Raw genomic sequence first — 25,709 nt, 5'->3', positions numbered from 1 at the left:
TAGGTCCATCTGCATATTTGGGTTCATTGTCCAGTTACAGCTTCAGATGATGAAGTCCCATCCTTCTTTATTTCTCTCTTCAGTCCACCCTTGTTTATGCTTTTGGGCTTGGAACTTGTAACGACTGTCCTTGGTATCAAGCTAGAAAAGGAATTGTTTTGTCTACCTGTTGTAGTTTAAGGCCTGGCGATCTGAAGATTTCGGGATGTAACGGAAAGTTAGCAAAAACCCCTCTCTGTTAGGATAGTAAAACCTTCTGTAATTAGCAAATAGCACTCAAGTGTAACGTAAGCAGATGGGAGTAACACAATGACCCTAGGTTATAAAAGGTCAAATTCTCCTGCAATAAACGCCATTGCTTTGCCATCCATCACATTGATGTCTTGTGGGTAGATTGGCCAGGGTGGCCAGGGGGGGAGGCCACGGTGCTGGCTCCTGAATTGGGGTGTTTGCCTTGCTTGGAAAACCTACACTACCTACTCTGTGAAGAGAGCTCAGTGACACCTAATGTGAAGTTCAAAACTACAAACCTAGGCAGTGCAGAACATGAAAGATATGAAAGCTAAAATTTAAGGCAACACACCCTGAGGGGCTGCGGAATCCAGTCATTTTGGGTGGGATTGAGTAGATTTCAGTGGGACTGAGTGGTTTTGAGGTGACAGATCGAACCCTCTCGTCTCCTTGAGTGCCAAGAAATGGAGACAACTCCACCAAATAACCCCACAACCCCTGAATACTCCCAAGTATCTCCCAGATTCCCTTGAAGCATTAGTAAATGTGAGGTTGTAGATGCCTTTGATGAATTTGTAGACTTTTATTCCAATTTTGTCTGTTTTAAAGAGATGAAGATGAATCAAAAGATAGAACCAAACCAGAATGACCACCAGCCCAGTGTGTTGCCAGCACAGATCACTGGGAACGTGGGTCATCAGAGCTCTGCCCAACGTGGGTCCTCTGATGGGGATGGAGCTGGGGCAGTGCACAAAGCTCTTCCTGCACTTGGGGCACTCACAGGGCTTCCCTTAACGGTGCCTCTCTTGGTGCTGGGTCAAGTGAGAGCTCTGGGTGAAGCTCTTCCCACACTGGGGACACTCGTAGGGCCTCTCCCCAGTGTGGATGCGCCGGTGCCTGATGAGGTGGGAGTTGTGCTTGAAGCCCTCCCCACAGTCAGGGCAGCGGAAGGGCCTCTCATCCGTGTGAATCCGCTGGTGCAGGAGGAGATGGGAGCTGGTCTGAAACCTCTTCCCACACTCGGGACACTCATAGGGCCTCTCCCCAGTGTGGATCATCTGGTGGATGGTCAGCTGGGACCTCCGGCTGAAGGTCATCCCACACTCCCCACACTCATAGGGCTGTTCCCTGGTGTGGATCTTCTGGTGGCAGATCAGGCTGGAGCTCCAGCTGAAGCTCTTCCCACATTCCCCACACTCGTAGGGCCTCTCCCCAGTGTGGATGCGCCGGTGCCTGATGAGGTGGGAGTTCTGCTTGAAGCCCTCCCCACAGTCAGGGCAGCAGAAGGGCCTCTCATCCGTGTGAATCCGCTGGTGCCTGAGGAGAGTGGAGCTCCTCTGAAACCTCTTCCCACACTCAGGACACTCGTAGGGCCTCTCCCCAGTGTGGATGCGCTGGTGGATGATGAGTTGGGAGATGCAGCTGAAGCCCTTCCCACATTGCCCACACTGATAGGCCCATTCCCCAGTGTGGATCATCTGGTGGCGGATCAGGGTTTTCCTCTGGCTGAAGCTCTTCCCACACTCCAAGCACTTGTAGGGCTTCTCCCCATCCTGAGGCTGCTCATGGACCACCAGCTCAGAGCCCTGGCTGGATCTCCGGCCGCCTTCCCGGCACAGGGTGGGTCTTTCCTCCTCAGAGCACCCTGGGATGGGTTTGGAGCCCCTCCTCCTATGGGATCTCCATGGCTTTTCCTCCCTGTTGGATTCCTGTGCTGTGGAGCTGCTCAAATCAGCCTCTTCCATGAGGTTCTGCCGTGGGGATTTTTCCTCCCTGGTCTCCATCCTCAGCTCCTTGTCTGGGGGAGGAAGGACAAGGAGAGGATGGGATTTGCCTCCGTGCCAGAGGGAAGGGGAAGGAGATCCCCCCAGTGCGTCCCCGGCAGGACGGCGTCGGCAGCGGGGTTGTCCTGCAGCCGGGGGCCGTGCTGGGCTGGGAGATGGAGCAGGAGAGAGGGGGAAAGGGGCACTGACTTCCTCCTCACCTGCCTGGGTGTCCTGGGGCATCTTCCTCTTCCTCACAGCCTCCTTCTCCATCCAGCCAAAGTTTGGGAACGGGAAATCCTGGTTTGGGGAAAAATACAATTCACAAGCACATTGGGTTAGGGTGTTTCTCCTGCCCAAGTCTGTCGGAGAAGGGAGACGCAGACACCAGGTGGTCGTCAAGCAAATCTCGTTTATTGATCATTACACTCGTGTTTAAATACATGATTTAATTAGCTCATACATATTGCAAAAGTATAGCTCATCATTGGTTATTCTGCTATCTATGTTACTGCGGTACATAGCTATGTGCTTCTGCATTCTTGCGATTACCAGACCGTCCCTGGTTCTTCTTTCTCATTCTGTCTACCACATTCTTGTTCTCCTCCCCATATCTCAAGGGCAATCCGTCTTTGAGACTGCCTCTGCACTAGTGGTGTTTTATCTCTAGCAAGTTTGTACAGTCATGGCCTTTCTCGCCTAACCATTCTGCCACAAAAGTCTCCACACTTCCCCCGTTTTCTTTTTGGATTACGAGGTTAGCGTGTTTTTCTAACAAGGCCGTAGTTAATGCAATTAAGCGGTTCTGAATGCATTGTAAAATACATGGTCCAAAAAGCAAAATTATAACAACAAGCAAAACTGGTCTAGCCAACATCATAAGTACATTTTTCACTCATCCTCTCATACTCCAGGAGTCTAACTATTCACCTACTGGGGCTGACTCAAGGAGGTTACTGGCCATTGGCTGTATCAATCCAGGGCTTCACCCATCTAGCTGGAATCCACAGTGTTCCTGAGGGGGTGGAAACACAAACATAACCTCTGCCCCAATACAAGACTTCCGCAGGACCGTTCCATAGTCCTGTTTTTGGGTCTCTATATCGAACGACAGCTTTTAGACTCTGTCTCTCCTTCTGTCCTTCCCTTTCTGCATGCTTAACTGCTGGTGGTTCACTTTCATCCCCAAAAACACATAAATGATTTAGAACAAAAAGAGTCCTGGCTAATTTTTCCTGCGGATCTGTTATTTGCTCCTGCTTTCTTAGATACTGTTTCAAGGTTCCATTTGCTCTTTCAACTATGGCTTGCCCCGTGGGTGAGTGAGGAATTCCTGTAACATGTTTGATTCCCCACAATCTCATAAATCGACTGACCTTCTGACTAATATATGCAGGTCCATTATCAGTCTTTATTTCTCTTGGCAGTCCCATTACTGCGAGACAGCTGGTTAAATGCCTAATCACCTGATTTGCCTTTTCCCCCGATTGAGCTGTGGCCCAGATATATTTGCTATATGTATCTATGGTGACATGCACATACTTCATTCTGCCAAATTCAGAAACGTGCGTGATATCCATCTGCCAAATGTCATTACTCTTCAGCCCTCTAGGGTTTACACCACAACCCAACCCTGTACCACTATTGTGATGACTGCAAACTGGACAAGCTCTTACTATAGCTTTTGCTTCTTGGATTGCTATTCTATATTCTCGCACCAATCCTTTTGCATTCTGGTGGAATCGAGCATGCGACTCCTTGGCTTCTGTTATTTTGTCATCAACTACATTCATTACTAATCTATCTGCCCTTGCATTTCCTTCTCCTAATCCTACATCCCACTTGTGGCTTCGAATGTGAATAACACAATAGGGTTCTGTTCTAGCCCTCACAGCCCGTTTTAGTTGCAACAACAATTCATATAGTCTTTTGTTCTGGACTTCCTTGACTGCTGCATCTTCTATTCTTTGTCCTACCCCTGCTACATAGTAAGAATCTGTGACTACATTTAAAGGCCCTTGTAGTTTACTTAATGCCCACACAACGGCAAGAAGTTCTAATGTTTGCAGACTGTCTTCTGGAGCCGCTTCAATCAGGTGATGTTTCCATTGGGACCCTTCCCTCCAGGTTATGGCTGCTTTCCTTGACTTTTTCCCGGCATCTGTGAAGACCGTAACGGCTTCTGGTATAGGCTGGTCTGACCGCAACGGTTTTGCAACCCAGTCCCAATCTTTTAACCATAGGAAATGTCGTGGTATTAAAGGTCCTGTACAAACAGATGCTCCTGATCCCAGCAACGCTGTCTGTAACTCCTCCGAATTATGCAGGTACCAGTCTAGGTCTTCGTTTTTTATAGGTATGTAAATTGTTGTAGGTTCAGTTCCAGTAATTTCTATTATCCTGGTACGGCCTTTACATAACAGGGTGGCCATCTGTTCAATTTTTGTACTTATTGTCCTTTTTGCTTGTAGTGGTGGGGATAGCCATTCCAGGACCCTCATTTCCCCCGCTTTTTTCTGCAATTGTGTAAGAGCGCTGAGAAGATGTTCTGAGGTATTCCATATAGTAAGGTCAATGGGCAAGTCAATATCGCGACGGGAAACAAAACCTACTTCTATACACTGGAGAATATCTTTGATTGCTTTGTTCTGTTGAGGGGAAATCGTGACATGCGAACTGGGATCTGTTCCCTTCAACAGTGGGCGAAGGCAGTTTAGTAAGGTGTTTGGGATGCCAACTATGGGTTTCAACCATTGAAGATCAAGTAGGCGTTGCGCGTCATTTAAAGTGACAATTTTTGTTGAGAGCTGCAGTTTTTGTGGACGCACAATTTGATTGGTAATAGTCCATCCCAGGTACTTCCAAGGTGCGGTCTGTTGTATTTTTTCTTGAGCAACCACAAGAGATGCTTTTGCTAATGTAGTTTGGATCTCTCTCAATTGATCAGAAGTGAATTGGGACTTTTGAGCAAAAAGAATATCATCCATGTAATGATAAATTATGGTCTCAGGCCACTTTTGCCTTAAAGGCTGTAGGGCTGCATCGACATATAGTTGACACAAGGTAGGGGAGTTACGCATGCCCTGAGGCAATACTGTCCATTCAAATCGCTTATCAGGTTCCCCTCTGTTAATTGCAGGCAAGGTAAAGGCAAATCGCTTTGTATCTTGTGGGTGGAGGGCGATAGTGAAAAAACAGTCCTTTAAATCGATGATCAGAAGGCCCCAATGTTGTGGGAGCATAGCTGGATTCGGAAGACCTGGTTGCAATGCTCCCATAGCTTCCATTTGATCATTTACTGCTCTCAAGTCATGCAAAAGACGATACTTTCCAGATTTCTTCTTGATCACAAATATAGGAGTATTCCATGGGCTAGTAGACAATTTTAGATGACCTTGTTGAAATTGTTCTCTGACTAGTTGATGTGCTTGCAACAAACTTTCCCTTTTTAGAGGCCATTGCTTAACCACCACTGGTTTGTCGGTTGTCCAGGTAAGTGGAATAGGGAAAGTCCAAGCAATGGCAATTACTCCAAAGGGTGCTCATTAGATAGAACAACTCCAAGCTGGACTAAAATGTCCCTTCCTATTAAACACTGTACTGTTGGAGGTAAAGGGACAACGGACAACACAGCCACTAATGTTTGCCCATCTATGATCACTTGTATAGGGGGTGTTCTTTTAGCTAGCGTGTATCCCCCAACTCCGGTCACTGTATCCATGGTTTGTCTGGATGGCCAACTGCTAGGCCAATACTCCGGAGATACTATGCTGGTGTCTGCTCCCGTGTCCAACAAGCCCCAAAGTTCTACTGATTGTTCAGCATATTTCAATGTTATTTTCTTTTTTGGTCTGCTGTTTAAGTCCATTGTGAGCATGGCTATCCCTGATGATCCAAATCCTTGATTATTCCGAGGGCCTTGCATCAATGTTTGAATGCCTTTGGTTGTTTGTGGCAGTGGTATAAGTTGGGCAATGCGTTGACCGGCTTCAACAGTAATTGGAGGGTACAGCGTATATGCCATAATTTGTATCTCTCCGGTATAGTCTGCATCTATGACTCCAGGTAAAACAAATAGGCCCATCACAGAAATCGAGGAGCGCCCCAATAAAAGTCCTCCATATACTTGTCCCCTAATCTTTATTGGGCCGTAAACTCCCGTAGGAATTCGAACAGGGTGTGTTGTCATCAGCGTTGTTTTTATTGCTGCTGCCAAGTCAAGTCCCAAGCTCCCGGCAGTGGCTGGTTGTAGACACGAGGTGGCGCTGACGTCGCGGCAGCAACTTGTGTCTGAGCGCGGCCGCCATTCGCGCTCCGCCGTGAGTTTCCCGAACGTCGGCGGCAGGCAGAAGAGTTGTGCGTATTGCTTTGACAATTTTGGCACCAGACCCCAGTCGCGCGGCATTGTCGCCTCATGTGCCCTCCTCCTCCACAGCGGTAGCATTTCATGGAAGGGGGCTTCTGGGTCGCCGCCGCGGTTGCCGCTGCTTGAGCGCGGAGCGGAGCAAGAGCAGCTAACACTTGTGTCTGTGTACTTTCTGCCTGTTTCTGTAACCCCTCTCCTAATGCTTTAATGGCATTCACTAGGAATGCTTGTTGCCCTGTTGGTTGTAATGCCATTCTTTCTAAGGCTTCCTCAATCGTCCAATTAGCCCCCACGGTCGACAGAACTCTTTTAGTAGTCTCGTTACTATTCTGCAAGGCACACTGTTTAAGCAAAGCCCCTCGCATATACTCAGGGACCCCTGCTCGTTCTATAGCGGTAGCAGCCTTATCAACAAAGTCTCCAAAAGACTCCTCTCTCCCTTGTTTGATTCCCATATACATGGGAATTCCTGAGCTATCTTTCACCTGACTGATAGCAACTCTAACCAGACGCATAGCTTCCCTAACTTTGTCTGGTCCGGAAATCATCTGAGCCTCGGTTCTTCTATAATTTCCTAATCCCATCATCTCTTCCACTGTAATTCCCTGTAACGGATCACCGGGTCCTCTTTGAACTCCAACCGACTCTTGAACTAAAGCTTGCCAATGTGCGTTAAACAGCAGCTGCTGATGTTGAGTAAACATCAGTTTCACAATGCTTCTACAGTCATTGACAGTTAGCAAATGCGTATCAAATATGTAGTCTATCATTTGTTTAGCTGGTTCACTCTTAAATCCAAATTGACTCACTGTCTGTCGCAGCTGAGCTAACAACTTCCAATCAAGAGGTGTATAGGTCCCTAACTGAACAGCTTGTCCTTGTTGGTTTACCCCCGGGGTGTAAACTACAGGCAGAGCCCACGTCCTCGCCGCCTCCACGGTGACTTCATCCCCACTCTCTAGCCCATGCTTAGCCAATGCGTTCCATGCTTCTCTCCTCTGTCTAGCCATTTCCTCCCACAGGTCACTCTCTGCCTCAGGGACAGGATCTGGCTCTGGCGGAGATTGTGAACTACGCATTCCAGGCTTAACAGATTGGGCTGAAGGGTCCTTAATATCAGAGGTGGCTACGACAGGCACTTCAACGTCCTCTGTGGACTCATTGAGAGGGGGCGCCGAGGGCCAAGCACAATCATCTGTGCCCAAACTGCTAGAAGCAGGTATAATTACTTGAGAGACACTTGGTGCTAAAGGTTCATGATCTCCATACCGTGAATTCCTTTTATAGGCTTCTACTGCTTGCTGAGCCGCTCTTTTTTCTGCCTGATGTTTCAATAGAGTATTATGCACAACTCGCCAAATTTTTCCTAACTTTTTTGCTGTTTTATCTTCTTCTAAGACTGCTTCACACAACACATCTCCTAACTTACGCCACTCACTCAATTCATGTACCATGTGCGGGTTGGAAAAACAACCCTTCGCGTGACCCCATGCTAGCAATCCCGGTACGTCTTTTCTAGGATTTATGTCTCTAACCCCCAGCTTATCTAATAACCCCAAAAATAAATCATATGCTGCTTGCCTGTCCATTTTTGTCGTCAGCGCTGTTGCACCTCTCCGGCTCCGGCAGCACGTATGGCTCAAGACCACCGATGTAGTCCTTGAGGGTGCTTTCCCTTCGTCGTTTAGCACCGACCCGGGTGCCTCGGGTCCCAACACTACTTCACCGACCGTGGCGTGTTCTCTCCCCCGCTTTCTTCTCAGCAGGGGGTCCACGTCGGGGTCACCATTTGTCGGAGAAGGGAGACGCAGACACCAGGTGGTCGTCAAGCAAATCTCGTTTATTGATCATTACACTCGTGTTTAAATACATGATTTAATTAGCTCATACATATTGCAAAAGTATAGCTCATCATTGGTTATTCTGCTATCTACGTCACTGCGGTACATAGCTATGTGCTTCTGCATTCTTGCGGTTACCAGACCGTCCCTGGTTCTTCTTTCTCGTTCTGTTTACCACATTCTTGTTCTCCTCCCCATATCTCAAGGGCAATCCGTCCTTGAGACTGCCTCTGCACTAGTGGTGTTTTATCTCTAGCAAGTTTGTACAGTCATGGCCTTTCTCGCCTAACCATTCTGCCACAAAAGTCTCCACATAACTCATTTTCAACATGTAAACAAGACAGCCAGTTCTGTCCTGCTGGGTCCCAGCAGTGCCTTGCAGCAGTCCTGCATCCACGTCAGGATGCTGGCCAACACAGGGCTGTCCTGGAAACTAAGGCAGCTGACTTGACGTTTGTGCAGGTACCCAAAGGTCAAACCCAGCGGTGTTCCCTCAGGATTTAGCAGTTCTGAGTGATCTCCCCTGATGTCACCCACTCCTTGTGGCACCAGTTGCTTTCCTGTGGAATGTTCTACCTGCCCCAAGAGTAAAGAGGGAGCTGGAGAAAGAGCTTGCCAGGCTGCTCTCCATCCTTTCCCAGCAATCCTGGTTAGGGGGAGAAGTCCAAGCTGGCTCAAATGTGTAAATGTAACAGCTGTGCACAGGAAGGGTCAATGGGAAGGATGATCCAGGAACCAGTGGACTGGCAGCCTGAGCTTGCTACCGCGCAAGGCCTTGGGGCAGATCCTGCTGAGTGCCATCCCATGGCATGTGCAGGGAACCAGGGGGTCTGCTGGAGGGTGGGAAAGCTCTGTGGTGGGATGGGAACAGTTGAGGGTCCTGCTGGGGTGTTGAGGAGTTCCGTGAGCGTGTTTTGGGAGCATTGGTGTTGGTGGGTGTGTTGGGGAAGAAGTTGTCTGGAAGTGAGAGGTCTAGGCTGGAATTTGAGTCAGTTTGACAGGAGCATCCATGGTTTGGCTCAGCTTTGGTTATGGAGGACATAAGGAATATCTGTGACTTTTCCTGTTAGTGGTCCTGCTTCTCATGCAAAAAAAGAAGAGGGGAGAGCTGTAATTTATTGGCCACCTAGATATCTGTACCAGGGGGAGGATTAGCCTTTTTGTAATCTACTCAATCGTTTGGACTACTTTTGTAATACTGAGTGAACTTTCATTCCTTGAGAGCTTTAATTTTTCAGAGAATTAGGATATTATCATCCCTCCATAGAAAAGCAAAGGTTTGCAAACGAAAGAATGGCCTTTTTTTAGCCTCTGTGTAGTGTTATATTTTGTAAAGTGACTCTCAATGGATGATGTTAAGGCAAAGGACTTGCTGCTTTGAGATGGGAAGCAAACTTGCAACTCTTTCACATTCTCTGGCCATTCCAATTAATTGTTGAAGTCTGCAACTTGTAGGAAATTCTTGAGTTGAGCAATGGGGAAGCTCTCATGAATTGAGGATTCTTAAATGCCAGATCCTTCTCTGCCTTCCCCACAAAGATGTTTTATAGCTGCAGGAAATGACATCAATGGGAAAATAATTCCCACATGTAATTAATCTGACCAAGACTAAGCATTGCCAGCAGTAGCTCCAGGAGCTCCTGCCAACAGCCCCTGCAGGAAGGAGCCCATCCCCCAGTGCATGGGGCTTTGGCTGCCCTCTGGCACAGAAACCCCCCAGGAGCACAGGGCTCTGGGGCAGGAGAAGGGCACCAGCACTGCCAGGGCTCGGCTGGGGTGGCAGGTCTGCCTTGGTGGGGACACTGCCACACCTGCTGATTTCAGTGCTGCCAGGCCCCTGTGCAGATTCTGTGCAAGGCCCCGTGCCCTTCCTGCTGCGGCTGCGTCGGCAGCCCTGGGGGCTCCTTCTGCTGCCCTGAGCCTGCAGAGCAGGGCAGTGTTTGCTGATGGTTTGAGGCGTTCCTAAAGATCCTGTTGGGCTGTCTTAGACACTTTGGGCAAGGGATTCCTTCCAACCTGGGCCACTTTGGGGGGGATGGGGGCAACCCAAGGGCAGGTGGCAGTGTGTGCAAGGACCCTTTGTGACACATGGTCACCATGGGATGGAAAGGGACAGGGTGTCAGAGGGCCCTTTGTGACATGTGGTGACATAGGAGCTGGTGGTGACAGGGCCATGCCACAGTGCCCAGTGCACGCGACGGGACAGGACGCGGCAGAGCGGTGCTGTGAGGAGCCCCCGCACAGCACACTCGTTTGTGTCGGACCCGGAGCTTTTCCAAGTCTTTACTTGTACAGGTGACCTCGTGGCAAGACTGCGGGCCTTGGTGGCCCGTGGCTTTCCCGAGGCTTTTCTTTTGCAGGTGCCTGCGGGGCAAGACTGCGGGACTTGGTGGCCCGTGGCCTTCCCAAGACTTTTCTTTTGCAGGTGCCTTCAAGGCCAGACTCCGGTACTTGGACCTGGAGCTTTTCTGAGGCATCTCCCATCCTTCTGGCCTCTGTCCTCAAGGTGAGACTGTGGGACCTGGTGACCACAGTCATTTACGAGGAGTCTCCAGTCATTGTGGCAGGAGCCCTCGAGACCAGACTGCAGGACTTGCTGTCCTATAGCCTTCCTGGGGCTTCTCTCTCGCAGGTGCCTTCAAGGCACAACTGCAGGACTTGTTGACTCAGAGATTTCCCACGGCATCTCTCTTTAAGGTGCCTTCAAGGCAAGATTGTGTAATGGCGGGCATATTCCTCAGCGTCTTCAAAGTGTTCAGGGGGAAAAGAAAGACAGACCCTGGACCTGCCCTAGCACAACAGCCGGAAGAGCCAAAGAAGTTCCAGCCACTGCAGGATGGTGAGTGGCAGAACTGGGCCACAGGGCTGATGGCTGCAGTCAGCTGGGCCCTGCCCCATCCCATCCCATCCCATCCCATCCCATCCCATCCCATCCCATCCCGTCCCGTCCCGTCCCGTCCCGTCCCATCCCGTCCCATCCCATGTGGACATGCCGAAAGGACAAGACAGAATAGGGGCTGGGGCTGACCCCTGGCAGTGGCCCTGCTCCATCCCCTGAGCCATCCCAGGGCTGTCCCTGCCTGGGGAGTGCAGGGCTGGGCTGTGTTCTCCAGCCTCTCCTGCAGCCCCTCAGCTCTGGCTGCTCTTTGCCAGATGCAGCCATGGAAAAGACACAAGAGCAGGAGCCTGCCCGTTGCCGCTTCCGAAGAGCAGCGCAGGTACCTGCAGCCATCCCCACCTGGGCTGGGCCTGCTGGCACTGCTCAGCCCAGCAGTGGAGCTTGGAGCACTCCATGGAACATGCCTCTCTTCCCAGTCCTTTGTTCATTCTGCACAGAGGTTCCGCAAATTCCTGCGCATTCGGCGTAGAAGGAACACCACAGCAGCAACTGAGGGCGCAGCTGAGCCTGACTGCAGGCTGACCGAGCTCCAGGCAGAGCCTGATGTCAGCCCGGATTCAGCTGAGCACTCACAAGAGTCTGACGCTGCAGTGGAGTTTGACAGGGCAAAGGCTGACATGGCAGGGACTGAGGGCATTCAAAATGATGACACCGGAGGGACTCAGGGCATCGCAAAGGCCAACAGGACACCCACTCCCACTATAAGCCAAGAGCTCATATGGGATTATTTCAAGGACCCTCGTGTTTCTTCTGACGTTGTTGAGAAGAGAGCTGCTTCTTCTGACCAGCAGGTACCCAGCCTGGGGCCAGAACTGGAGGTCTCCCATGATCCTGTGCCCCCTCACGCCACATCCACAGGGCCTCCTCACCCTTTGAGGCCAGCACAGTGTGATGGGAAGGGAAGCACTTCTTGGGGGAAGCTGGGGAAGTTGCTGCCTTGGACAGCACTCCATGTCTTCCCCATGCCTCCTCCAGGTGTCAGCTACTGTGAGGAACATTCACCAGAGTCTGGTGTCCCATGTCACTGTGGATGTCAGGCAGCAAATTGACATTATAAGGCTGGCTGAAGAACACCCTGCTGATGTGGCGCTGACCCTCCTGCATTGTGCCCCATCGTGTGACAGGTATGGGGCCCACGTGCCTTGAGAGCTCAGGGCTCACCAGCCTTTATGGCCCATGGCCCTGCACAGCCTGTCCAATGGGCTCTGCCCAACAGGCAGAGAGGTCCAGGAGCCTCGGGCCCCTCTGTGTCCTGATGCTGCTGCCAGTGCTCCCTCCCTGCCCTTCAGGGCACCAGGGCTCTGTCACTTGGGTCCCCACAGCTACAAAGGGCATGGCTCTGTGACTGAGACACCCCTGACACAGAGCTCTGATCCCACAGAGCTGCTGCCATGATGTGGCAAACCATAGGCTCATCGGGACCAACAGTAGAGAAAGTGCTGCCAACACTGCTCTGTGTGATGGAGAACTGGCCCCTTTGCAGCACCTGCACCTCTGATGGAGACAACAAGGACGTTTTTCCCTTGAGTGTAAGTATGGAGATGGCCTTTGATCACCTGGAGCTTGCTTCCCCAGGAGCTCTCTGTCTTCTCCCTGCCTAAGGCGCTGGGCTGAAACCTGGGCTAGGGGCAGGCTCAGGGGGCACCAGGCCTGCTGCTCCCCCTGTGTCTCCCCTCAGGCCCTGCGCCATGGACACCTCGGCACTGAGCACTGCCTTGGTGTGCTTCTTTTGCAGGCAACTCTGGTGCTCTGGGTGATTGTCCAGATGCCACAGTGCTGCGAGGCGATGATGCTTTATTCTGCCCGCCTGTTTGTGGCTCTGCTGTTCCATGTTGTCATCACCACTCAGCAGATGCCACCAGTGGAAGTTGACAGCTTCTGGAAAACATGCCGGGAGCAACACCGCCTTCCCAGCAACCCCAACAGGTGCCAGTCCTCCTGTCCTTCCCATGCCCTTGTGGCTGACACCAGTGTACCCAGTGTGACCTGGGCTTTGCTCTGCACACAGGTTTGCAGTGCAGGCCATGAAATCTCTGCTCTGCCGACTGCGGTGTGAGAGTGTGGTCATGGAAATGGGACGCAAGCGTGGCTGGGACACGCTGCTCTGTGCTGACACCCAGCACTATGCCGTGGGTCTGCTGGCCAGGTGAGCCTCACTTCTCCCAACTGCCTCTGAAATCTGTGCCCTGTGCCTGGGGTGTGTCACACAGTCCCTGTGGTCCTGGCCAGAGGGCCTCATCACTGAGAGATGGCTAAGCAGACTGCAAAAGGCTGAGAGGAGGGTGCCCAAAAGGAGCCACTTCCCAAAGCACCCATGGTCCCTCCAGGGATTCTGGGGAAAGGCCAGATCTCTGTGATTCTTTCCTGGGAGAGGTTTGTCCCCCCACCCCCCCCACCATCAGGGTCTTGGTGCTGTTTTCCCCTGACAGGGAGATGCTCCGTGGCTTGATCCCCTTCTGTTCCCATATTGCACTCGACCTGCTCAAGTCACTCAGAAGGGAGGAGCCATGCTGTGATCTGTCCTTCCTGGCATTCCTTGTGGAGGTGAGCCCGATGGCCAGCACTACCTCACTGAGCTGCCTGCCAGCCCTGTCCCCTTGCATAGCCACAGCTGCCTGGGACGGTGCCCGCGCCCTGTGCTGCTGCCTGGGCCCAGCCCTGCCCAGTTCCAGGCTCCTGCCAGCCGGCTCCCCTGTCACTGCCCTGTGCCTTTCAGGTCCTCGAGTGCTTGGACTTGACTAAACACGGTGACAGTGTCCTTGAGATCGCATCAAGGCACCTGCAGAGTGAGTGCAGACAGAGGCGTCGCCTGGCGCTCAGAGGCCTCGTGGTGCTCAGCAGGGAACCCTCGATGGTGAGGACAGGGCAGCAGCTGAAGCTGTGCTGGGGAAAGCAGCCCCTTGGGCTGGCTGGGCTTCAGGAGCTGAGGCAGCTGCTCCCAGCTCTCCTGCCTCACCTGCCTGAGTGCTTTGGGACAGGCCTTTGGCCTCTGGGCCCGGCAGCAGCAGGGTGGGGTTGCAGTGCCAGGGCGGTCTTGGCACTGCAGCCGTTCAGGGCTTCCCAGCACAGCCTTGTGTTCCACACAGGCCATAAGAATGTGCAGCCTGTCTCGAAGCCTTCAGGAGCTGCTGGGTGATGCAGATGGAGATGTAGTTGGCATGGCCCTCCGTGTGTTCATCAGTATTCTCAAGAATAAAGACATCATGATACGCAGCACCACTGCCCCAAAGCTGGCTCAGGCACTCCTGCTGCTCTTTGACCATGTAAGGCTCTGTGCCCCCAGACATGGGCACTGGCTGCTGCCCAGAAACTTTGTGTCTTACAGATTTCTGGGCCTTTGCCCAGGTGAGCCTGGGGGAATTGGTATTAAGGTCTTTTTCTCTTCTTTTCCTCCAGGACCACAGCCATGTACAGTTGCTCTCCCTTGATCTCTTCTTCAAGGCGATGGACTTGGTAGTGGATGAGGGAAAGAAGCCCCTGGAGAAGATTTTGAACCAGAGCCTGCTTCCACTCTTCATCCACTGCCATGATGAGAACCAGCATGTGGCGAAGGTCAGGTTTTGTGTGATGCCGGTGCATCCCTGGGAAGGGCATCGGCTTCCTCCTGTCCTGGAACCTTCCAGGCTGTGGCTTCCTCAGGGCCCTGTCACCCAGACAAGAGTCCTGTGCCCTGGGCTGCAGTGCCATCTCTGCATCTCTGCTGCTCTCCAGGCCTCTCGGGAAACGCTGCTTCGTGTTGCCGTGTTCCTCAAGAGGAGGAATCTGAAGCAGCTGATTAGGAAGGAGCAGCTATCAAAGTTTGCTGAGTGTCTGGTAAGGGCAGCCCGGATTAGCTCAAATTTGAGAAGCCCCCTGGTCCCGGTGCTCAGTGTGTGGGGCTGGCAGCTGTGGCCCCTGCCCGGTGCTGCACCCAGGGGCACCAGCCTGCGCCCCACACGCTGCTCCCTTCCCTGGGCCGCACGGCTTCTTCTCCAGGCTCCTGTGGCCCCGAGCCGGGTGCCAATGGAGCCCCACACTGGGGCTGCGGGCAGGGGCGGCACCGCGGCTCCCCGGGCAGCAGCCGGCCCTCTGCCCCCTCCAGAGCCCGGCGCCAGCGGCTGCTGGCCGGGCCTCAGGGCTGGGCGGGCACGGGAGGCCGGGGCTGGCCGCAGGCAGTGCCCGGCCGAGGGGCAGAGCCCGCACCAACCCTTCCCTCCTGCCGCTCTCTCCAGCTGGCACAGGACAGGAACCGAGCGGCCGAGCAGCTGCGCCGGGCCCTGCCGTACCTGGACTGCCCACAGGAGCCCTTACAAGAGGCGGCCATCAGGTTCATCGGTGAGCCACGAGCCCGGGCTCCCTCCCCGCCCCGCCGCAGCTCGGCCCCGGCCCCGGCTGCTGCCCCGGCAGCGGCACCCGGGCCCGGCGCCCTGGAGCCCCGGCTGCCCTCGGGGCTGCTGCTGCCGGCCTCTGGCAGCCGTGCCCTTGGGCTGAGTCAGGATGCGGCAAGGGCCCGGGCTGAGCCCTGCCGGGGCGGGAGGCCGTGTGGCCACAGGGCTGGCAGCGCCGCTGGCAGGGAGCTGTGCCGCTGGGGCCCTGACAGGCTCTGTGTTCCCAGGGATGGCCGGGCGGCTCCTGAGGGGGCAGAAGAAAGAGCTGCAGGCCCTCATCGAGGGTGAGTGAGGGCAGCGGGCAGTGAGGGGCTGGCACTGGGGGATCTGAAATGCCCGGGCAGGGAGCTGTAATCCGTGCCATGGCTTCAGAGGGCTTCTCTCTCTGTGTGGACACCTTGGTGGTGTGGGAATATCACAGAGAGATTTCAGGGATGCAGGGTGAGAGATTTGGGTGGTGATGTAGTTGGGAGAGATTCTTATCCAGTACCTTGCAGGTGGTCCTGTTGGCCCCTTAACTCCTGTGGCCACAGTAAGAGCAGGCTGGGATGGCCCTGGCAGGACTTTCTCCTAGGATTCCCACAGATCCGGGCTCTGATCGTGGCTCTGTACCCCTCTCTTCCAGCACTTCAAGCCCTGAGGAGAGATGACAACCCTTCTCAGACAAACACAGATCTTCAAGAGATATTCTCTAAAAGAGCTGCAGAGCTACGTTTGTCTGCTGGCTTAGGAGAACCAGTCTTCATTTAAGATGCTGTGGAAAATGAGACTACGCTGAGACCAGAAGAGACCAGCTGGAGCTCCAGGCACTGCTGATGACTTGCACAGCTGAGCCTGTGGGAAGCTCACATGGCTTCAGCGCTCTCCCCCTGCCTGTAGATAGCTCTGTCCCTGCAGCCCTCAGACACTGCCCATCCCTTCTTTTTCCCTCCACTTTCCCTCCCTTTTGGTAGCTCCCTCCTTCCAGCCCTCAGACACTGCCCGTCCCTTCTTTTTCCCTCCACTCTCCCTCCCTTTTGATAGTTCCCTCCCTGCAGCCCTCAGACACTGCCCATCCCTTCTTTTTCCCTCCACTCTCCATCCCTTTTGGTAGCTCCCTCCTTCCAGCCCTCAGACACTCCCCATCCCCTTTTTTGCCCCTCTGCTCATCCCTTTGCTTCGCATTTCATCAATAAACAGTTTTCCTTTTTCACTTGACCTGCATCTGTGTGGAGCTGAAGGGTCACAAATCCAGAGCGCTGTGACACACAGGCCCCTCCTGCCGTTCTCTCCTGCGCCGTGTTTTGTGCAGAGACGCAGAGGAAGGAGCGCAGATCAGGCTGGAAAGGTCCCTGTGCTGAAGGCCCGGCTCCACAGCATTGTGGAGTTCAAGGTGTTACTGAAGGCCAGTAGTGGGACAAGGAGCCTGTGTGTGTCAGGGACCAAAGTTGTGTCTAAGGCCCTGCCGTGTTCCGTCCTCTGTTGTGCACGTTGAAAGGTTAATGAATAAAGCCAGGTTCAAAATCTCTCCTGGAAAGGCAAAATCCCAATTTCAGCAGCTTTTTCCACTTCTGCATTGCAGGTATTGATGGATCTACTGGAGAGGGAATGTTCATCCCAAATTTCTGCCCGTTTTTCTAGGAACACTCCAATGACAGTACAATGCCACGTGTACTGATTCAGTCTTCCGAGGTTTTTTGGGTTATTCTCTTTTGGGATTTAGGGGTCCGGAAGGTGGGGAGAGAGGCAGGACACAATCCAGATCCAAAAAAATCCCATACAGCACTGGAAATGAGGAAAACATAGTGGAAACAAGCAGAAAGGAACTGGGGGAAAAAAGAATTTTTAAGAAGGAAAAATAGGGGAAAGTAGGGACAAAATTCTAGACAAATCCACTGGTAAAGAATAATTTGGAGGTGGAATAGGAGAAATTCCAGCCCAGCAGGCTACCAGGGCCTGGGAGGGCCCAAATTTTTTATTTTATTTGGGAACTTTTTAGGGCTTTTTAAAAATATTATTGGATTTTTTTCCAGGAAGATCCCCCTTTTCCTTTCTGATGGGACTGGAAGTCAACTCCTGCTCCTGCAGTGCTGTTTTTGCCCATCCTCATTCCTGAATATTCTTAGAAACGTCTGTAAAACGGTGAAAATGATGATGGACTGTGGCCTTTTTTCATTCTCAATACTTGTGATGCTATTGGAGTGAAGAGGGGAAAAAACAATAAAAAATGGGAAAAAATATTTATAAATCAGAATTTCACCATCTACCAGTGCCTGGCTTTTTGTTACAAAGTTTATTAAAAAGAAAAAAAAAGGTGGTTGTAGTGGGTGACTCCCTTCTGAGGGGAACAGAGGGCCCCTCATGCTGACTGGAGCCATCCCACAGGGAGGTCTGCTGCCTCCCTGGGACTCGGCTACGGGGCATCACTGAGAGACTTCCTGGGCTGATCCAGCCCTCTGGTTATTATCCACTGCTGCTACTCCAGGCTGGCAGAGATGAGACTGAAAAGAGGAGTGCCAGGGCAATTCAAAGGGACTTCAGGGCACTGGCTCAGTGGTTGATGGGGCAGGAGCACAGGTAGACTTTTCCTCAGTCCCTTTGGTGGCAGAAAAGAAGTGAAAGGAATAGGGGAGCCCACATTATCAACAAGTGGCTCAAGGGTTGGTGTCATCGGCAGAATTCTGGGTTCTCTGATCTTGGGGCAACTTTTCTGGCACCCGGCCTGCTGGAACTGGATGGGCTGCATCTCTCTTAAGGGTAGAAGAATTTTATCTTACGAAGTGGCAGAACTCACTGAGAGGGCTTTAAACTAGGTTTGAAGGGGGAAGGGGATGCAGCTGGGCTGTCTGGAAGCAGCCCCAAGGGTGGTGAGCCTGAGGTAGGGGTGAAATCAGTAGCCCAGCTGAGGTGCATGTACACTGTAATAAATGAAATTCAGCCAAATTTATCAATAACAATTTTATTGAAAAATTTGCAAAATCAAATGATGAAAACAGCTACAATCACAGTCAGCTTCGAGCTCAGGATCGGCGCTGGGTGAACTCTGAACCAGCCTCTGTCACACTGATTCCCCCAAGCTCACCGCCTGTCTTTTGGAGAGATGAGTTTTGATACAGTTTTTACAGCTTGAGGCTGTGCAGTCTCGGTTTTTTCTTTCTTCTGAAGTTTGTTGCATATTCATATTTTCTGTTGGTTTTTTAACTAAGTTTCCGAGAAGGGAGGAAAAGTCTGAGTAGATTTTATGAGAGCTGAGTACTGAGATGCACGGTCTGGAGAATTTTTCTGTTGGATTGTTAACGAAGGTTCCGAGAGAGGGGGAGAGTTACAGGAACTGGGTATTGAGATGCACAGTTGTCCTGGGGTGATTTTACCTTTAAGATATGTTCGGGAGCTGGGAGGAAGTTGAAGCTGGGAGAGGCTGATAAGAGTTTTTCCTCTGACCAATTATTGGTCATTTCTGAGAATTGGCGGTGGTTTTAACCATTGAGAAGTGAGATCAACTTGTGAACACAACCTTAAGATGTAAAGCCAGGGTTCTTTTGTTCTCTTTGGTTTCTGGCTTCTGACGAGGTAACAGGCTCTGTCTCAGCCTCCTCCCCACCCTCCAGGCTGGACAAGGCCACAGAGGGTGGGGAGGGGGGAAATGGAGCCGGCCTGGCTTGGTTTGCAGTTTCTGCTGCTGAACTGAAACCTGACACCACGAACATCTGCAGCTTTCCAAGACTTTAACTCTTTTACTACTTGGATGAGACTGACAGATTACTCCTTTTTCTCAGAGAGAGAGAAGGATAAGAGTGAGAGTGAGATAACATGAAGAAGACATCATAAAACCGTCAAAGACAGTGAAGAAAAGAGTTAAGTTTTAGATGGGGAAGAGAGAATAAAGAGATGCCTTAATTAAGCTGAAATATTTTTCTGTTAAAGCAATGGAGATGGACAATAGCGTTCTGAAAAAGAGCTCCTTTAATTCAGAGTATATTGGAAGGAATAGAGTGGTTCAAAGTGTGGATTTTGAGTAAAAGGTGGAGTAATTGTGATACAGTGAAGTGCTGGAACAGAGGGGAGAAGTAATAGTTGAAGATTTGGAGCCTTGAGAGGCAAAGAGAAAAATTTCTGTTTCCAGGGAGGCTCACAGAGACAGATGAAGAGAACTTTTGCCTTTGAATCCTTAAAAATGACATCCCTAGACTCATTTGACCCATACACACCTCAGAGCGATGTGAAATGGGAGGAGAGAACTGATGACAGATTTCCGGGCAGCTGACATCAGAGAAATAGAAAGCTATAACAGAAATAGTTTTCTTGTGAGAAACTCCGTAGATTAGCAGAAGAAGACTTCTGTTTCTCTACGAAGACTGATGAAAAGACTCTAGCAGGAATTGGGACTGTTTTAAACACCAAAGTTCCAAAGTTTTTTGTCTCTATGCTGTCATGTGAACAAGGGAATGGTTGGGTAGTGAGGGAAAAATAGGGGTTTTCTGGAGGTTATTCTAGTTTTCTTATTCTTGTAGTTTTGTTAATAAACTTCCTTTATTTCCTTTTAAGTTTTAAGCCTGTTTTGCTCTTGCTCTAAGCCATATCTCACAGCAAGAAATAAGTAAGTTTTCTAGTAATTTTTTAGTTACTGCTTTAAAACCACGACAATGTGAAAGAACAATTCCTCTTCTTGGTTTAAGACCAAAACTGCAACATTTAAAGTTGTTTTATTAAGCCGTGGAGACAGAGAGAAGACTGTGGACTAAGGCAATGGCTGAGGTTGCTGTATCTTAAGGAAGAGCTGTCAGTACCAAGTTGTTACTCAATTGTTTGCTGCTTTGGGCAGAATATTCAAAAGATAGACAACTTCTGACAAGCAGTAATCCTTTCCTTATACCCCAAGTATTTGGATGCTTCAGCACATTTATCACAGCTGCCAAAACTGGATTCACAACCTGTGGGTTTCAAAAGGAGAGCGAGATTTTGCCTGTTCTTGCTTTGGGAAAAGGGCAAAATATTCTCATTCCTTCTTCTCTTTCTTTGCCTACATCTTTTTCACCGACTTTTGACTGGACTCAGCTCAGTGATAAACCATCCACAGGAGCAGCCAGGGCTCCTTGTGGCTCTTTCCTAGTGAGGAAGCTGTGCTGAAGCCGCACCTCCTGTAAAATGCACTCAGCATTTTACATACTGAGCTTTCCTATCAGCCTCCCACATCTCAGCCATTCCGTGCTGGGAAATGACAGACAGGGCTGCAGAGTGATGGGGGGAGGAGGGGAGAGGAGACAGTGCTTCGTTTAATTATCCCACTTCAGCCTGATTGCTGCAGTGGTATCTTAAAAGTGAAAAGATTTGGAAACTAGATTTCTGGTAATTAGCATTGAGAATATTGTAATGCCAGCAGCCAGCCTCTCTCACCGAGGATTTACTTCTCTGGGATGAAATTGCCAGGCTCTCACATCCTCTGATCTCCTCAGAGAACCAGCTCTCACACGTGCTGGCAGACAGCATCTCTGGGCTCAGGATCAGGGGCAGGTAGCAAAGAGGGGACTCTGTCTGTCGGGGCTGGGGAAGATCCATCTCGTCCTTCAGGAGGGAGCCCACGCTGCCAGTGCTACAGCAGAGTGTTTGCAGGCACTGCTGTCACCACATCCTGATGTGAAACTGCTGCCATTTACTGCCCTGGCTGAGGCTGGGGTCCTGCACACATAATAAGAGAGGAGCTTTAAGCAAGTAGTCAAGAGTGAAGGGAGTGTGAGTGTCAGATATTGATGATACAGCGTGCCCAGTCTGCAGCTGCACTACTGGGCGAAACCGAAAGAAAGTATCACAAAAGCAGCAGGCATCACAGATTGTCTTTCACTCTTCAGCAGAGAAGACATTTTGTCTTCTAAAACCTTACCTCTGATAGTTTTTCCCGTCTGAAAACTATCTGGGCCAGGGGCAGCACCCAGGGACCTGCCCTGCCTGGGGGAACTTATACCTGGATCTTATAACTAAGTATCAGAAACAAGGGCACACACTCTGTATTCCAGACTCCAACATTTTATTCTTATTCTTAATTTTCCATGTTTTAAGTACTACTATGTCTTCATCTACTTCAGCTTCTACCTCTTCTTCCTAATATTCCTATTCTTATTCTTTATCATTTTTTGGTTTCTGGAGGGTCTTATGCAGGTTTTAGTGGGGGGGGTGTTGGGTTTTTTTCTTTCCTACTACTACTTCCTAAACACAACTTTCTTTTCTTTTGTTAGAATTGTGTGTGTTGCAGTCCAGCAGGCCGCCGTCGTGTCCTGGGAGCAACACCTCCTGTCTGTGTCCATTCCTCATGGCCAAAGTGCCCCAGGATCAGCATGGAGTCCTTTCCAGAGGAGAGGAAATGGCCTTGGAGTCCAGCAGGGAGGAGCTGGAGCCAGTGTCCCTGCAAAGGGCCAAGAGCCGTGTGGCTGTGGCCCTCGGGGACCCGGTGCAGGGGTGCCGCTGGCGGTGCCAGGCTGCCGCTGGGAGCCGATGACTTTCCAGGTGCCTTCCCGGCCGGACGATGGGCCGGGATGCGGCGCTGAGCCCCGGCAGCGAGGGTCCCCCTTCGGGTGCCGCTTTGGGCTGCCGTGTGCCCTCGGGGAGCCGCCCCGGGGGTGCCGCAGAGCGGCCGGGGCCGACTCGGCCCGCAAGGCCAGCGCAGGCCGGGGCAGCCCGTGCGGCTCCCTCGGGGCGCGGGGCAGGCCGCGGGGCAGCCGCCATCTGCAGCCCGGCGCTGCTGGCAGCAGGCGCTGATCCTGTGGCTGTGCCGCCAGGCAGGGACAGTGGAACAGCCCCCGCAGCCCCCGCAGCCCCCGCAGTGCCCGCCTCAAGAGCGAGCGGCCTTTTCTGTGGGGAAGCAGCTGCCCAGGATCAGAGACATCTTCCACCGTGGCTTGGGCTGCCAGAGGGCCAGGCCCGGCACAGAGTTGCTCTTGCGGGCACAGCTCAGGCTCCTGGCACTCCACCCAAGCTTCTCGAGGGACAGGCAGCAGGATTCCCTCTTGGGCTAAATCTGCCAGTCTCTGCTGCCTGGCCTCTTCTCTTTCCTCGTGCAGCTCCAGGACGCTCACCTCATCCCAGTCATCATCCTCCCGCTGCCAGGCCTTGAGCTGGCTGCACAGGATGTCGCAGTATTCCCTGCTGTCCTGAGCCAGCTCTCCATCACTGTCATCATCCCAGCTGGACCTGGAGGATTTTCTCTTTGCTTTGCCTCCAGTCACCTCCTGGCCATCCTGGCACAGCTCTTGCTTGCGGCAAGCTTCCCAGTCCAAGAGTGCCCGGCGGCTCGTGCCTTCTCCTGGGGACAGCCGCTGCTCAGGAGATTCTTCCCAATCTGAGAATTCCTGACAGTGATCGCTGTCCGCCTGCCACGGCTCCTGCTCCCTGCACTCGCCCCACTCGGAGACAGCTGGGGAGGGCTCTTGCTCCCTGCCCTCATCCCAGTCCCGGAAATGCCAGTAGCTCCCCCATACTTGGACCAGCTCTTGCTCAAGGCCTTCATCTCACTCAGAGAGCTCCTGGCCACTCTGGGCTTCTCCTGGGGACAGCTGTGGCTCAGTGCAGGCTTCCCCTGGAGTCCCTTGCTGGAACTTGTTCATTTCTCCTCGGCAGAGCTCTGGCTCTTCCTCAGCGCAGGACTCCACGGCTCCTCTCCTCCCTCTGCTTGCCCTCTCAGCCTCCTCCTGCTGCTCCCTCAAGGCCTGGGCTCTCTGTGAGCCGGGCCAGGGCCTGGGGGGCTGGGACTTGGGCTTCGCCTTCTCCTCCTCCGTGCCTGCAGTCCTCTGGTGCACACAGGTACCTGGACACAGCCACTGTCCTGGGACTGACCCGGGCCCCACAAGCCCTTTATATACCCCCCAGCCGGGGCGGGGCTCTGCCATGTCACAATGGACTTTGGGCACCACAAGGTCCCGCGTCACCACGGCCCCTGACGCACCCTGCCTGTGTCACAAAGGGCACCCCAGCACCCCGTGCCTGTGTCACAAAGGGCACCCCGGCACCCCCTGCCTGTGTCACAAAGGGCACCCCAGCACCCTGTGCCTGTGTCACAAAGGCCACCCCGGCACCCCGCGCCTGTGTCACAAAGGCCACCCCGGCACCCCTTCAACAGCCCAAGGCACCAGGAGCGGCCTGGAGCAGCCCAGGCCTTGGGGGATTGCAGCCCCTTCTTCTGAGCCGCTCCTTCAAATGATCAGGAGTGGCTGGGGCCAAGTGAAGGTGCAAAAGGAGACCGTGTGTGTCTTCGTTTGAAAGACAGGGGCCTGCTAAGGGAGGCAGGAGGCTCCTTTGCAATGGAAAATGTAAACCCCCTCCCTCCCAATTATTATCCCTTTGAGAGGCACTCTCTGGCAAAGATAGGAGGACAGGAAGAACAGTTTGTGCTGCTTTTGCATGAATTGCTATTTGGTGAGCAGGGAAGAAGCCCCCCATGGAAATGATTTTACTGAGAGGAGCTGCTAAGCGAGAGCTGCCCCTGTGCCAAGCAAAATCCAAGAGCTGGCTAGCTGTGGGAACTGACTACCTATTAAAGCATTTAAAAAGCTGGATCCACCTCTGTGAGATTGACATTTTGCAGACAGGCAAGCCAGGGAAATCTCTCTCTTGCTTCCACCTTTGAGGAGGTACCCGGCTGCCGGTCGGGCCGGGCCCCGCTGCACTGCGGCCCTTGCAGTCGTGCTGACAGTGGCCACAACAATCCTTAAAGCTTCAGGGTCCCCTGACACCCGGGCAACCGAGGAGGAAATTAAAGGAGGGGGTTCGCTGGCGTCCCCAAAACCAACTGGAATAGGAAAATCAAGTAGGGATGAGGCCCATAAAGCCTGCACAGCACAGGAGCAAAGTGCAAAGACCAGGCCTAGGGGCAGACACAACAATATCTAGGGGAGGTGTGAGGGCGCAGTCTGAGGGCATGGGTCCAGACACAGACTGGGGTTAGAAAGATGCAAAATACTGCGACAAATTGCAACCAGTCAGGGGAGAGACATGGGAAGATTCTAGAAACATAATTTTCAGTGGGGTGACTTGATGAACGTATGAATTGCCATCAAGCCTTTGGCAAGTGCTTCCCAAGGCTTGAACTCAAAGCCTGCTGCTTCAGGGCTGAAGTCTTTCTGGCCCTGTGTCCCAGAAGGGCTGAATCGCACAGGCTCGGCCTGGCGGGGCCGGGCTGGCCCCAGCAGTGACCGGGTGGGGACGGGAGGCTGCGGGACCCCGGCTGAGGCTGGGCCGGACCACGGCTGCTCACACCTTGCTGAGCCTAAGCCATGCCCCGCTGCCGGCCCCCGCTGAGCTGGAGTCCGCTGGGCTCCGGGAGGAGCTCCGGGTGGGTCCAGGCCCCCTCGGCCATGGCCTGACGCTGCCCGCCACGGCCCTTCACACCTGGGCTAGCTCTGCTCACTGACAGCTGGCGGCGCCAGGAGTGGGGAACGGTCTGGGAGCTGTTTTCCCTAGACCGAGCCTTCAGAGCCTCTCCGCCACTCAAGGCTCTGCGGATCTTAGCGTCGTGGGCTTCAGTGAGGAGATGGAGGAGACCCAGAGTCCAAGCAGCTTTCCAGAAACAGGATTTACTGAGGGAAAGGAGCGGTGACAGGACGAGGGCTCAAAGACACACAGGGATCCAAGGACTCTGTGCCCTGAGCACTCCTGTGCTCTCCTATTTAAAGAGGGGAGGGTACAAACCAAGGACCAATGGGAATACAGTATGGGAGGAGTCAGGAGGAGGGTTCACAATACTAGGAGCCAATAGGGGTAACATTTGGGAGGGGCGGCAGTCGCAAAGCCAATGGGGCTTTGAGTAGGGGATGAAAGGCAGGGAACCTGCTGGAACAAAGGGTTGGGTTTACATTGAATGACAGGGACCAGGGGCAGGCTAAAGGTGATAGACAAGGAAGGTTCAGGAAAAAGGGGAGTGGTTTACAAAAACTGACAGGAGGGCAAAACCATTACAGAATCATAGGGGCATAACAACAGGAGCAAACCATTCACTTAATAATCAGAACAAAATAAACACACTGCAACAATGGCCCGTGCGGCACAGGGTAATTGAAAGAAATTGGCCAGGAGACAAGACTCCCGTTTGATGCCTTTATTAGGATTCAGCTCTTGGGGTGGGGGGGACCCAAGGGATTGCTTCCATCACGGCCATTCTCACACTGTCAGCTCCAAGGAGGAGACACAATTCAGCTTTGCAGCACACACTGCAGAGCTGGGGCTGCCGTCCTCATGAGAGTAGCCAGTGACCTGTTGATCTGGTTTGCTGTCTAGGGC

The 25,709-nt window shown here is 52.5% G+C and overlaps 3 protein-coding genes across 4 annotated transcripts in view; 1 reads left to right on the top strand and 2 right to left on the bottom strand.

Moving 5' to 3' along the window:
• LOC111946061 (uncharacterized) overlaps positions 1 to 25,709 on the bottom strand; it is a 101,816-nt gene that overhangs the window by 57,225 nt on the left and 18,882 nt on the right. The window contains exon 4 of the mRNA XM_086873312.1: positions 1,029 to 1,775. Coding sequence (XP_086729438.1) covers positions 1,029 to 1,775 — 747 coding nt within the window. The remainder of the gene's footprint in view (positions 1 to 1,028; positions 1,776 to 25,709) is intronic.
• LOC147646537 (endogenous retrovirus group K member 5 Gag polyprotein-like) lies at positions 6,051 to 7,439 on the bottom strand. Its single transcript, XM_086873295.1, has one exon. The coding sequence runs from the start codon at positions 7,437 to 7,439 to the stop codon at positions 6,195 to 6,197; it is 1,245 nt and encodes a 414-aa protein (XP_086729421.1). The 3' UTR covers positions 6,051 to 6,194.
• Positions 7,370 to 16,664, top strand: LOC147646536 (maestro heat-like repeat-containing protein family member 7). 2 transcript variants are annotated; one of them, XR_015281848.1, is made up of 17 exons: positions 7,370 to 10,707; positions 10,899 to 11,040; positions 11,355 to 11,419; positions 11,538 to 11,891; positions 12,076 to 12,224; positions 12,482 to 12,629; positions 12,836 to 13,026; positions 13,109 to 13,246; positions 13,530 to 13,644; positions 13,817 to 13,954; positions 14,187 to 14,363; positions 14,497 to 14,652; positions 14,812 to 14,913; positions 15,312 to 15,414; positions 15,695 to 15,751; positions 16,093 to 16,489; positions 16,561 to 16,664. XR_015281848.1 is itself a non-coding variant. In XM_086873326.1 (16 exons), exons 2-16 carry the CDS (start codon positions 10,923 to 10,925, stop codon positions 16,215 to 16,217), a joined length of 2,136 nt encoding a protein of 711 aa, XP_086729452.1. In that variant the 5' UTR covers positions 7,370 to 10,707; positions 10,899 to 10,922; the 3' UTR covers positions 16,218 to 16,664. The 2 variants fall into 2 exon arrangements, 1 of the variants encoding a protein (XP_086729452.1); XM_086873326.1 differs by having other exon boundaries at positions 16,093 to 16,664.

The sequence above is a fragment of the Cyanistes caeruleus genome, unplaced genomic scaffold (genome assembly GCF_971803275.1).
Source record: "Cyanistes caeruleus unplaced genomic scaffold, bCyaCae1.hap1.1 HAP1_SCAFFOLD_94, whole genome shotgun sequence".
NCBI classification, from domain to species: Eukaryota; Metazoa; Chordata; class Aves; order Passeriformes; family Paridae; genus Cyanistes; species Cyanistes caeruleus.
Note: the sequence above shows the minus strand (reverse complement) of the source record. Positions and strands in the feature narration are given on the sequence as shown.

What these genes read in the sequence shown, in the direction of transcription:
- LOC147646537 (XM_086873295.1), bottom strand. Translation starts at nt 7,439, where the DNA reads ATGCGTAGTTCACAATCTCCGCCAGAGCCAGATCCTGTCCCTGAGGCA.
- LOC147646536 (XM_086873326.1), top strand. Translation starts at nt 10,923, where the DNA reads ATGGCGGGCATATTCCTCAGCGTCTTCAAAGTGTTCAGGGGGAAAAGA. An exon ending in GCCGTGGGTCTGCTGGCCAG is followed by an intron (nt 13,247 to 13,529) that starts GTGAGCCTCACT and finishes TTCCCCTGACAG; the next exon opens with GGAGATGCTCCGTGGCTTGA. An exon ending in CAAAGTTTGCTGAGTGTCTG is followed by an intron (nt 14,914 to 15,311) that starts GTAAGGGCAGCC and finishes CGCTCTCTCCAG; the next exon opens with CTGGCACAGGACAGGAACCG.